This window comes from Saimiri boliviensis, chromosome 4, assembly GCF_048565385.1.
Source record: "Saimiri boliviensis isolate mSaiBol1 chromosome 4, mSaiBol1.pri, whole genome shotgun sequence".
Lineage (NCBI taxonomy): Eukaryota > Metazoa > Chordata > Mammalia > Primates > Cebidae > Saimiri > Saimiri boliviensis.
Genome location: NC_133452.1, coordinates 41,945,558 through 41,959,310, shown reverse-complemented (window position 1 = coordinate 41,959,310; position 13,753 = coordinate 41,945,558). Strand labels below are relative to the sequence as shown.

General features: G+C 34.3%; 1 protein-coding gene across 3 annotated transcripts in view; it reads right to left on the bottom strand.

Annotated features, from left to right (window-relative positions):
- Positions 1–13,753, bottom strand: part of THEMIS (thymocyte selection associated) — a 241,147-nt gene that overhangs the window by 142,871 nt on the left and 84,523 nt on the right. For 2 of the 3 annotated variants that reach the window (XM_074397500.1, XM_074397501.1), the window contains exon 3: positions 4,122–4,580. In XM_074397500.1, the coding sequence (XP_074253601.1) occupies positions 4,122–4,580 (459 nt within the window). The remainder of the gene's footprint in view (positions 1–4,121; positions 4,581–13,753) is intronic. The other variant, XM_074397502.1, reaches the window with a different exon arrangement.

Sequence of the window (13,753 nt, the reverse complement as noted above, 5' to 3'; positions counted from 1 at the left end):
TTGATTAAGCAGTGAATTGTTACAATAATGAAAATATTAGTGCTTAACTATAACTTAACAATAAACTGAGAGAATAGGGAAGGAGAAGTAGGAATATAAGAGAATTAAGTCTTCATTGTCTTATGTTAAAGTCAATAGTTACTATCTTAAAGTTGATGACTTGAAAAGAGCAATATTCCTTTATTATTTAGAAATGTACCAGAAAATAGGGGAAAAATATTTAAAGGCGTTACCTCAAAAGAGCAGTATATTGGGAAAATTCGGCCCTCATGTCAAGGCATAAAGGTTTGCTGATAATGTTGTTATAATTCTTTTTACTATTTGACTGTTTGGACTTTGAGAAATATTGAAATTATTTTAAAAAATTAAATGAAAGAGGAAGTCTCAGAATTCTAAAGACCAAAGTGTTATTTTTCTGCTATTCATATATCACTGATTATACAATATGCAGATACAACCTTTCTGATATCACTTTTCATTTGTGTGATTTCATTCGTCTGCTTATGAAATGAATTAATATTTTATATATCTGGGCTAAAATCATACCTTCAAAAGTTGGGAGGCATTAAGGTTTTTTTTCATAAAAGAAAGGGAGTTATACAACTCTGAAATTTCACTTAGGGAAGAACTAATTGGCAAGCTACATATCAAAGCATGACACCTTTTAAAAGTTTTAATGGTCAAAACCTCTCTTTTTCAGAAGCAAATTTAAATAGCTCACTCAGTTTTCTTCATTTGCAAATATTATATATTTCATTTATTATGCCATTGAATTTATCTTCCTGAGAAAAGCACAATACACATTATGAAGTGACATATATAAGACTAGTAGTCGAGGTTTGCACTGTTATGTTTATCTATTTTCCAAAGAGGGATAATTTTTTCTAAATCATTACAATATGTGGTAAGGGTTAGGGGGGTTCAGGCCTATAACAGAGGTTTTGGCCAAGTTTCCAGACACAAATACTTTATTTAAACACTTCCTGTTACTTTTATTTTTTATGAAGCCCAAATTTTCACATTAATAATTAAAAACTGTTAATAGAAACAGAATATCTTATATTCTCTCTTATCTCTATTTATTTGTTACGTTCTCTTTCCAGCAAATCAATATTTCATGGCTCCCTATAGTTCTCAGTATTTTTCATCTTGCTCTTTCCCCTAAGATTTCCATAAAACTTCCTATTTCCTGCTCAGACCTACTCTTTTTCTTGTCACTTTGGAAAGGAAGCACTCTAGCCAAGAATTTGAACTGTGCCTGACATTCAAGACCTGTAGAAAGAAATTTAGTAATGTTTCTTGACTTCAAGGCAAGTTTGACTCTTCAGTGTAAGAAACAATCATGTAAAACAAAACCATGATGGATTCAAAACATGGTCTACATTTCATATTTGGGGCAAAAACGCCTAAAACAATAAAAAAAATTAAATTAGGTATTTGTGATAGACACCCATCCTCTATTTCCAGGGAATATTCTTCAGTGAATATATATGCAAGCCAGTCCCATGCAATATCTGTCCCAAAATTACTATACAGTAGGAATTAATGTTTAAAATAATCCCTATGAAATTATAATTAAAATTGAAATTTAATTTCAATAGCATTAAAAATGGGAATTGGACTAAAACTGAAAAAGGGAGGGCTGAAAGAGCACTTCTTACATTAATAAGTTGTTTTATCAAGTCTAGCATACATTAACTTTTGATTTTGTTCCTGCTGACTTCCCTGAATCTCAAGGTAAGTTTAGAAACTAAAATCCACGTTGTTTGAATCAAAATGAGCTAGGTTTAAGAACACTAGACCTAGTTCTAGATAGGCTCAGGCCATTCCTCAAGTCCAGGGAACAGCTAGAGATTGGTAGGACAGATCCCATCAAGGTCTTCCAGAGAACTCAGAATTGATCCACTAGAACATTAGAGTTTCAATGCAAGCCAGACCCCAATTTTTCTTTGTACATGGTGGGTACTGTGGGCTAAGAAGAGCTTTAATGCATTGGAGGACTTTATTGCTGCTGCAGAAAGCTTACAGGCCATGCTAGGTAAACTCTTAAATTTTTTGTATGCAATTATTGACCTATCTTCAATACTTCTGTACCTAAATCCACTGACATAATGCTAGCCTACCTTATTTTACTTAAGATCTCAGCAGCATTTGACCAAGTGTATTAGACTCCTTCCTAAAACTAAAACACTTTGTAAAGCATACTATTTCAAACCAGGGCTTTCTTCTGGGTCTTGGTTAACATGAATTCACAGTTAAGTCCTACCTAAACAAATATGTTAACCTCCCCTGATTTTCCGATGGTTACATTCAATAAACTGCACTTCTATCCGGTAGATCAAGCCGGAAGACTTGGAACCAGTTTGGCCTCTTTTCCCTTCCAATAGACCTTCACATTTTGCTCACTGTAATTCTTAAATACCCATAAAGCCCAGCTATGACTTTCTGTCTTTCCCACTGATGTCTCTGTTATACAAATCTATACCCTGGCACCCAACTGGCCTCACTACTCTTCTCTGTTCTTGTCTCTCCCTCTTAAAGCCTTTTACTGATTTGCCTTTATGACAAACTTTAGCCTCTGCATATGGTCACATTATTTTCAACCTGCCCTCTCCATTTTTTCCCTCACATCAGCTACTTTAGAGCTCCCATCTCTTGTTCACCTGCTTCCCCCATACTGCTCCTGCTTTCTCCAATCTTGTCCCCTTCTTCTTGGCCTGATTACCTCCTATGCTTCATCTGAGTATTCCTTTAAATGCCATTTCCTCGGAGAAGCCTTTCTTGCTTCCTAATTTAATTTATTAAATGTTGTGACCACCTTATCCATGTGCTTAGGTTCTGGGTTTACCCTCATTTGTAACTATGCAATAGGCTGGAGATGCCAATAGTTTTAGAAAGTAACACATTTTAAAATGAAAAAATCTTATCTATTATTTATAAAAATCAAAGAAATCTAAATTACACATCTCAATTGCACAATTAGGGACTAACAGAACATTAATGTGGGCTCTAAAATTTGCAGTGGCCTCAATTTTTTATAATATTTTTAGTATTCATTCAAGTGGAATTCCTTACCTGTACCTTTAGTTCAAAATCAATCAATTAATTTCTAGTTAAATCGTTGTTTGGGACAGAATTTAGGATAGATTAAAATTCTAATACTTACCAAAAGATTCATATTGATTTTTTAATAATTGTATGTGGCCAACAGTATTAATGGGAGCAGAGTAAAATAGATTTTTTTAAAGATACCTTAGGATGACCATTTGAACAATTATTTTAACATACTGTTTTTTATTCTCAACTGTATAGCATAATAGTATCTTAATAAAACCTTAATTTCTCTGTCAAAACAACTTCAAAAGGTAGGCAAAAGAGTATCATCATTTTCTTTGCATAAATAGGGCGTTTAATGGTGCACTGAAACCCACCACCTATTAAGTTATTGATCCAGAATTAGAATCTAGGTCTCCAAGTTCAGAACTCTCTACTATCCATCCTACTCATGTGTCATAATCCTGAAAACTCAAGGTATTAATAACTTTGCAGTAACAATGCTCTCTCCAGATATTCCTATTTCAAAATGCAAATAATTCTATGAAGGTTGCATATTAAAACTTGCCTATGTGTGAATTAATTTATCTATAATTTTCCCTTAAGACAGAGGAGCTCTGGGCTAGGAGAGATTTGTAGCCAATAATGGGTGGCTGGAAAAAAAAGGCTATCAGAAAAATAGAAGGATTGGATGCATTAAGACCACCTCCATATAAAAAAGACTCATTCTAACCAAATATGTTCTATTTTTTAAAGTAGCTCTTTTCTAGCCATATGTAACTGGCATGAATAAAAATAAATTGGTATTTTGATCTGTCTGTTCCCAATAGTTACAGCACCTCATATGTGAATAGCACCATACAATTTACAACATATCTGTATATTCATTACTCAATTTGATCTTTGCAACTGATATATGGTTTGCTTATTGATCGATGAGGAATCTAACTCTCAGAGGCTTAATAGTTGAAATAAAGATCAAGTCTCCTTCTTCAGGATCCAAAACCTTTCTTTCCCAAACCCCACATGCTAAGGCTCATAGAGCATCATTCTCAGTGGATACTTACATTTCATCACACCTTGAATTTCATAAACAGGCTTGAGAATCAGGGTACCATAAAAGTCTTTAGGAAATGGATTCGTTGAGTCCCACTTATTTGAAAAATCTGTAAGTTTTACAGTTCGTGTTCTGTTCTTGGGAATCTTCCATTCAACAATCTCCTTTAGAGTATAAATACGTTCATCTTCACACTCGTAGAATTCTCCTTCTTGTGACAAAGGCAAATTAAATGAATGATTTTGATGATTCCTTACCACTGCACAGCTCACCATTATATTTCCATTGATCTCTTCAACTGAGTTGAGCATGATTTGCTCACCTTGCTTTATGATGAGGTTCTCTAGTTTTATATCCTTCTGATGATAAAAGCAAGGATGCCCTAGTCTACTTGGTCCAATATGAATGGTCCTTGTGATTTCTTCCATAGTAAGGTACGGAGTTTTATCAGCCACAATCTTAAAAAGACCTAATAACAGAAGTATGTGAATTAAAAAGAGAGTTCTTACAATGAAAATTCTCACAAGAGAATCACAATGAGAGAGTTAAAACACAAATAGCATGTACATTTTTAAAGTGATACTGTTTTAAAGATTAGAAATGCTTGTTTTAAATCAGAATTCTTCTAGGTAAAATTATGAGGTATTGATTATAGATCACTAGATCATACGACCAGACATTACAAAGTAAGACAAGGTGAAAATACCTTGAAATAGAAAAGACTGTTCTTGGAAATAAGAAATCTGGATGAGATACTGGCTTTGTTCCAACTACTCTGTGATCTCACGCAAACCTAACCTCTCAGGCACATTTTAAATTTTTTATTTTTAAAATGAGAAAATTCGATTTGACCAACTTTTTAATGAATGTATTCTCTAGACACACCAAAATTAAAAGATATTCCCAAAGGGAACCAATTTCTAGTCACATCAATCATTAAAAAGCTATATAGCTGGGCCTGTAATCCCAGAACCTTGGGAGGCTGAGGTGGGAGGATCACTTGAGGCCAGGAGTGTGAGATCAGCCTGGGCAACATGATGAAACCCCATCTCTACAAAAAAATACAAAAATTAGCTGGGCATAGTGGCATGCACCTTTAGTCCCAGCTACTCGGGAGGCTGAGGTGAGAGGACTGATTGAGCTTGGGAGGTGGAGGTTATAAAAAAAAAAAAAAAAAAGCTACGTAGCTTGGACTAGATAGATGGTAGTGACAGTTGTACAATATTGCAAATGTACTTGATGCCACTGAACTGTACACCTTAAAATGATAAAGTTCATGTTACGTGTATTCTACCACAATGAAAAAATATCTGCATAGGTCCAATTAATGTAAGACTTCTCAGAAACTTTAAATGTACTGTGACTCTCAAGAGGAGAATATGAGATGCAGAATTTCCCAAATTTCTTTGATTATAAAACTGTTGAGGAAAACACACATTAATAAATCACAACATAATATATCACGTAACACTCCTTGAAAATACCAGGTTCTGTAGTTATTCTGATCTGACTGCTCTTGACTATATTTCAATCATTCTTCTCATTTTCTCTCATTACTTCTGTAATTTTTTCATTAGAAAATTGTGCTATTTTCGCTATTCCACTGATATCTATTTCACTAATTTCAGTATTTGAAATGTTTTCTCTGATTCTATCAGGATAATCAACTACTACAATACATTTTTACTATTTAAGATATAGCTTTTTGTACATGGGATGTCTAAGTGGTTCTGTTTGATTTATTTTATTTTTATTTTATGGGCCACATCTGCTTTGCTTCACTTTCAGAAATTCATTTATTAAATATATTTTAATAAATTCCAGAGAAAATGAGAACAAAGAAGAAATTAGTTAATTGCATTCTTAACCCAAAAGTAATTAATAATATTATACACTAGCATGCTCTAAGAAGATAGTTTTTTAAAAACTTAGTAAAATTATATAGCCTCAAAAAATCATTTATTATTTCATCAACAAGTATATTCCAGTGAAATTCATCTATATATCAAATAATTTTTAACCTGATTATAGTGTCTTTTTAATAATTTTTGATTACTTTTCAAAGATTATTGTAGTCAGTTATTTTTGAAGTCTATTTTTACTCATACAAACAGAAGGAATTTTGGTGATTTTTAGATATAAACATCCTGAAAAAGTGTGAGAGAGGCATTCTTGGCAGAAATGAGCAAGGTAGCAAATGCAACCTATGCTAAAAACTTTTAGAAAAGGAACAGTGTTCATTCACTGCATTGTGTGCCTGACTAAAAAAGGGAAAGACACATTTACTTTGAAGGAATTTCTCATTTTATTATATCTCGTATCAGGGAGAATTCAATAAAATAGTGTTCTTGAATTCAGCTCAGTAAACGAATTTGTGTGTGTGTGTGTGTGCCTGTGTCTGTTTAATCTCATTTGTCTGTGTGTGAAGATTTATTTCTAAGAGTCCACAATCATTATCAGGAAATAGAAAATTCAGCAGATTTTGTAAAATAAGTTTTTTAAAAAATATAGCTACCTAGAATCTCATACAAGGTAGAGACACATAGTTTTATTTCTATCCTAGCTATATCGATGACATAAGTCACAGAATTAATTTGGTGTCATCTTTCTTGGGGAATAGAGCTCACCTAAGGTAATAACAGACCTAAAATATGAAGTAGGAAAAAGCTAAAACCCTCAGGTCCACCATTATTTCAGTTAATCACACTATTCAGAGCTGTCTTGTTGGATGTCTCTGTTGTGAGAAAAATGTGTCTGTGAAGCTGTGTGCTTTTCCTTAAAAGATGATGAAGTACACAGTTTAGCATACTAAGTAGCACAATGTAGGAAAAACATTTGATTAACTTATCTCTTCATATACTATTGCAGCCAATCCAAATAATTCTTTCTTTAAAACAGCCACTGAAAGCCATAAAAACTAGGGCATGTTGTTGCTGCTTTTTTTAATATGATGCCATATTGGAACTTTAGCTTCACAGTGAAGAAAGTTAAATATAAATTAAAGCACCATTGGGACTGATGAGATCTAAATGTGATGAGTGTTTTTTTTTTTTTTTTTTTTTTTTTTTTTTCATCTTTTCCTCGAAGTGTACAGTAGTTTTATACTGGGGAAATATGCTTTGTTATTCTTCCAAAAAAAAAAAAGATAAGACCCATTCCAAGAGTCGAGTAATCAAGTTAGTAAAATAAGCCAATATGCAACCTTTATTAAACAAGTTAACAGGAGAAAATAGATGTCTATTTCCCCCTTAAATTGTTAGATCTTTATTATTATTATTATTTTGCTTTTTATTTTTTTGAGATGGAGTCTCATTCTGTCTCCCAGGCTGGAGTGCAGTGGCATGATCTTGGCTCACTCCGTCTTAGTCTCCTGGATTCAAGCAAGAACCTCAGCCTCCTGGGTAGCTGGGATTACAGGCACACGCCACTATACTCAGTTAATGTTTGTATCTTTAGTAGAGATGGGGTTTCTCCATGTTGCCCAGGCTGGTCTTGAACACCTGACCTCAGGTGATCTGCCCACCTCGGCCTCCCAAAGTGCTGCAATTATAGGGGTGAGCCACCACACTGGCCTGTTAGCTTTTACAAGGAATTTTATTTTTTATTTTTGAATTAGGAGACATTGTTCATAAAGAAAATGTCACTTACTAACAAAAATCATGGGAAATGCAATAGATTGAGCTGTTAAAAGTTAATTAGTAAATGAATGTAGTCTTTCAAGTTTTTCCCTTGAATCTTAGGTTTTGAGGGAGTTTATATTTTTAACCCATTCTTAATGATTTACAGTTTTTATTAACAGTATTCACAGCAACTGAAATTTGTTTAGAAATTTACAAGTTTGAAAACTTTCTTATATGCATCATTTATCCTTATAATAATCTTTTGAGGACAATGAAAGAAATATTACTACTATTGGGGGATACAAACATGTCACAATTTTTACAGCTGGTAGTCATAGTTCTGGAATCTCAATCTGAGCTTTGACATCCAAGTTTTGCACCCTGCCACCAAGCCAGGCTTGCCTTCCTGCTACATGTACGACTTACAAGGACATTGCTCATGAGAATAACATGTTTATAGGTCTCGCCAACCAGCCCTCTCTTTGCATGGATCAGCCTTCCCCAGACGCCACAGTATGAGAAGAACAATAATAATCTCCTGGTCCTACTTCAAAGGTTTTGATAGGTCATTTCATGCACACCATTTCAATCTGAAGATGAATAGAGATACTTGAGCTAAAATTTCTAATGGAAAACACTGGATTTGGGGTAGTCTTGAAAAAGATAGATTTATAGAATATGCCAACCTAAAAATTGCCTTAGGAATATAACACAATGATAGAAAAAGCACAAGAAACATGTGAAATGAGAAACGTATAATAACAAGGATGTTTAGGTTGGCATATTCTACAAATCTATGAAAGCAAAAAGTTCAAAACCCTCGAAGTATTGGAATATAAAATAATAACGGCCTGAACTGAGAAGAGTCTCCAGATTTTGGTGTCAATTACAGATCACTGAACATCATCAATTAATGCGTGACTCCAACAATCTTCATAGAAGAGTCTTTGAGAGCAGAAATAAGCAATATGGGGAAAATCAAAGTTTGGGATAAAGAAATGTACACAGTAATTTAACTGAGTATTTGAGAGGGAAGAACATATGTCAGACATGGTGATCATGTTTCTTAAAATGTTGGGGGAAACTAAGTGAGGCCATAGAATGCCTATGTTCAATTGTCTTTACATTAATAATTGAATTGGGGCCAAGCGCTGTGGATCATGCCTGTAATCCCAGCACTTTGGGAGGCAGAGGTGGGCAAATCATTTGAGGTCAGGAGCTCGAGGCCAGCCTGGCCAACATGATGAAACCCCATCTCCACTAAAAATAAAAAAAATTAGGTGGGTGTGGTGGCGTGTGCCTGTAGTCCCAGCTACTAGGGAGGCTGAGGCAGGACTATTGCTTGAACCTAGGAGACGAAGATTGCAGTGAGCCGAGATCGTATCACTGCACTCCAGCCTGGTCAACAGAGTGAGACTCCATCTCATAATAATAACAATAATAATAATAATTGAATTGAAACTGTCTGTAATCTATTAACAGTTTTTCATATTCATTTTACCTAAGGAGGTAAAAGAATATATAATAAAATCTTTCAATTAATTTTTACCTCTTTGGTTCAACCACTGCACAGGGAAAACAAACAAACTGCTTCCCAGTTAACATTTAAACTCCTTGAAAGGAGTGACTGCAAAATCTAACACATTTGGGATGCTTAACAAATAACTTACATTAATAATGTTAGTTCTTAAGATCAAATGACATAATCTGATATCTAGGCCTAAAGCTTTATTGTAATCATAGCTTATTAATAAACGTGCCACACATCATACACACTTGTTCATATTAAAACCTTCTCTCTCCTAGGCAGTGAGAGTGAGTAATAGACCTATGATGAGGAGAGAGAATGTGAAAAATTGTTATTCTCATAACCTTGCTGGCAGCACAGCTCCCTGGATGCTCATTAGTTCTGCAGAGCACTGCTCCTTGTGTTTTGAGAAGACACATAGAGGTATCGGGGCTAGAAAGAACCCCCGCAGACCTTAGGCACCCCCAAACCTCTCACAAAGCATTGTTAAGAAGATCTTCACAGTACCACAGATTTGCTGTTTCTAGCCCTAGGTGATTTTAGGTAGTAGAATTTTGACGATTCCTGACCCTAGGTGATTTTGGGTAGTAGAACTTTCAGGATAAAGGGAACACAACTAGAGTGGGGTGGTTTCAAGATTATGGCTTGCCAATTCCTATTAGCCTCATTTTAAATTCTGGCCTCAGCCCCTTCCATAATGTGTAAACTCCAGAATTTAAATTCTCAGGGCTACAATTTCCTTTTTCATAAAATGCGAACAGTTCTATTACTTACCACATAAAGTCACTGCGGTGATTTGATAAGTTAATACCTGTAACATGATTAAATAGTACTTAACACCTAGTAAGCACCAAATGTTTAAAAAATAGTGTAAATCTCCTCATTTTCCTTTACTCTGGGATTCTAAGCCATTGTAGGATGGTTATAAGGTTGAACTATGTAAGCTCAAGGCCAACGAGGACAAACTAGATATTCCAGTCTGGATCAAAATTGAGGTAACAAAATACATAGAATCTACAGCTCAGCATCTGGCACAGACTGAGCAAAAATTTCCAGCAATGATAATTTCCACAGATTTCACCAGCATGTTTGAATATGGAAATGAGCCTCAGGTGACCTCTTTAGGTGACTGCCTTTGGAGAAATATTTTCAGGTTGCTTTGAGGAGCTTGTCTGACCCCATGCTTTGATAAATTACTTAGAATTTAACCATCATAGTTTTATGTCCATAATTAGCAAATTATAAGGAGAATAAAAGATGTAAGCACATTTTTAAATGCAAATATTGTAGTTATTCTCTAGGTATATATTATACACAGTTACTGAAGTTCCCTTGAACAAAGAAAACAGCAAAATGCCAAGGCATTTTTGAAAATGTGTTTTATTCATGACTCTGAAAGGTACCTGAAGCCAATTGAGGGAAGAGCATACTTCTCTCTATTTTAATGATCTTAATTTTGTTAATGGAATGTTAGTAGAAAGAGTTTGGGAGCCATGTGGAGCTGATTGTGTTGTTCAGTATTGATGTTGCCTGCAAATTAAATGTACCTAAGTAGCCACCTGTTTATGCTTATGATTATGTAAAGCTCCATATGTTTCTCTCTCTACACAGGGGAGGTAAATATTGAAAAAATTATTCTGGTGTGAAGGGTGAAAACAGCAGCAATTCTTCTATAACTGTCGACATATGCCGTGGTGTTTCCCTGTAACGCTGTGCTTTGTCTGACATATTTGCTGATTTTTACCATGCAGTGTTCAAAAAAATCTGTTACCCATGGTTATACAAAACAATTAAAAATCAGTTTACATTAAATTCAAATTAGGAAGAGGTATAATTTCCCGATGTAACCATCAGTATTAAATGGAATGTCAGAGCTTAGAATTTAAATAGATTTTGATTTGCACAATAAAGAAAACTGAACTTTTTCTTTCTAACTTCACCAGCATATAAAAAGGAACATTTTCTCTCTAAGCACATTCTTTTGGTTCCACATTACCAGGTAACATAAACTGACTTTAATAGCATGAATTTGAAAATCCCCCCATCTAAAATTGGCATTGGGACTGACCCACCACTATCTCAGTGGGTTTACTGGCCCCTGACAGTCCTCTCTGGAAGCTTTTAGCTGGTATCTGGTCAGCAGGAACACCTGAACAGCTCTGAGATAAATTTCTTCAGAGCGAGCACTGGGAGATCTCCTGCAGGTAACTCCTATGGAACTGCCTCAAAACTATTCAGATTGTCCCAGACAGTTGCTTTCAGGAAAGATCCCAGCCTTTGGACTTGCTATTGTTGATCACTTTAGATACTAAAGATAACAAACTGGAGTTTTCCAAGGTTTGCGTCTGATTAAGAGGGGTTTAAATGCTGTCTGTCGAGCAGCCCTGGTGACCTCCCAATAAAGTATACACAAAACACAGAGAAAATGATAGAAAAAAATAAAAACTTACCATATCATCAAAAACTAAGAATAATAGAACAACTACTGCAAAAAGCCAAAAGGAAGTTACTTTCATAGTAAAGAGAATAGAGTTGTCCTGAGAAAATTCAAGGCCAACCCATGCTGGGGCTAATGAAACAGATGAGCCCCTCCACATTTTTAAAAGATAATAATGAAAATAACAATGTTACCACTATTATTGAATACTTGTTATGTGCCAAGGTCTGTAGTAAGCTAATCTCCTCATTTAATTTATTTGATCCTCAGAAGAATTTTGTGAGACAAATAATATTAATGTTTTCCCTACTTTATAAATGAGAAAATTGTTAAATCAAAGCACTAAAACACACCAAGAAGCTCTGTCTAAATTTTTATTTGTGTGTTTGCATTTCTCTGTATGTATGTGTAGTATGTGTGTGCGTGTGTATAAGTATATATATATATTCTTTAAAAAAATTTTAACAAATCTAAAATAAAATTAAAATCACTCATTCTCACTGAACTGAAATAGCCTCTTTTAAAATTTTGACTTTTTAAAATTTGATATATATAGAGAGAGATAAAAATATTTTGAACAACTTTGAGACTTCACTATAGACAGTTCATTTGAATTTAATATTGAACCATTAATAAACCCCCAGGCTTTAAAATATTTTTCACAAATATAGTTGTTAACAGATTATAAGGATGTATCAGAATTTATCCGATTCCTCACTGTTGGACATTTAAGTTGATTCTATTATTTTCCTATTATAAATAATTCTAAAACTGCTATTTCTTTGGAGTTGATTTTGGCAAGTGGAAGCACTGAGTTAAAGCTTTAAACATTTTAAAGGCTCTTGTCTCAGCAGATTGCTGGTTCCAGGATGGCAGAACTAAGACTAAGTATACGCCTATCATCAATCATTATCTCTGTACATGCATAAGATGTAGATGGAACTCAAAATATGTCACATGTATTTTCAAAGAGGCTACTCACTCTATGATCACATTTATTTTCAGGAAGCATACACTCTTTAGTTAGGTTTAAGAGTGACCCTTTCATAATATTTTTCTCAATTTCATAATTGCAAAAGCTTAGCTAGCTACATATGTGAAACAGTTGTTCCTGTGTTCGTACAAACTAATTTTCTACATAATTATAAGCCATTTGAATTTCCTTTAAGCTTTGTCCATTTTCTCATTAGTGTTCTACTAGAATTTTTATTGTTTTTTTTCTGTTTTTCATTTTAGTGACATCCAGTCTTTTAAAAATTGAGTTATTTTACTGTGCTATTAAACATTTCTTCCTCAGTTTTTTTTTTTTGACTTTATGACAGAAAGGATCATTTCATGTACTCAAATATATTGTTTCCTTATGGTTTTCCATTATATTTGCAACTTGAACGTTGTTTCAAATATAGACATAAGACAGTGTTTCTTAAAATGTAATGTTTTCATCTATTTCAAATTTATTTTGCTATCTGGTATAATGTTGATACAATTTGATCTATTGTTTACTACATTATTAACTATACTAGAACAATGTACTAAATAATTCTTCCTTTAAACACATTTGTGTAGTAAAAACGTTATCAAACAGGAAGTAATACTCTACATTAAAGTCTGTTTCTGAGCTTAAGTGCATGGCACTAGAGTCAAATTAAAAGTGTTGCTGTGATGCTTTTTTTTTTTCTTTCTGAGACAGATTTTCGTTTTTGTGGCCCAGGCTGGAGTGCAACGGCACAATCTCAGCTCACTGTTACCTCCGCCTCCTGGGTTCAAGCGATTTTCCTGCCTCAGTCTTCTGAGTAGCTGGGATTACAAGCATGTACCACCGTTCCAAGCTAATTTTTTGTACTTTTAGTGGAGACGAGGTTTCTCCTTGTTGGTCAGGCTAGTCTCGAACTCCTGACCCCAGGTGATCTTCCCACCTCAGCTTCCCAAAGTGCTGGGACTGCTGGGCCACCATGATGCTTCTATAACAACTAGCACCACCATTGTTAAAGTAATTTATTGATGCAGTTTTTGATTTTCTGTAAGCAACATACAGTGCCATTTATTAGAACTTTGTA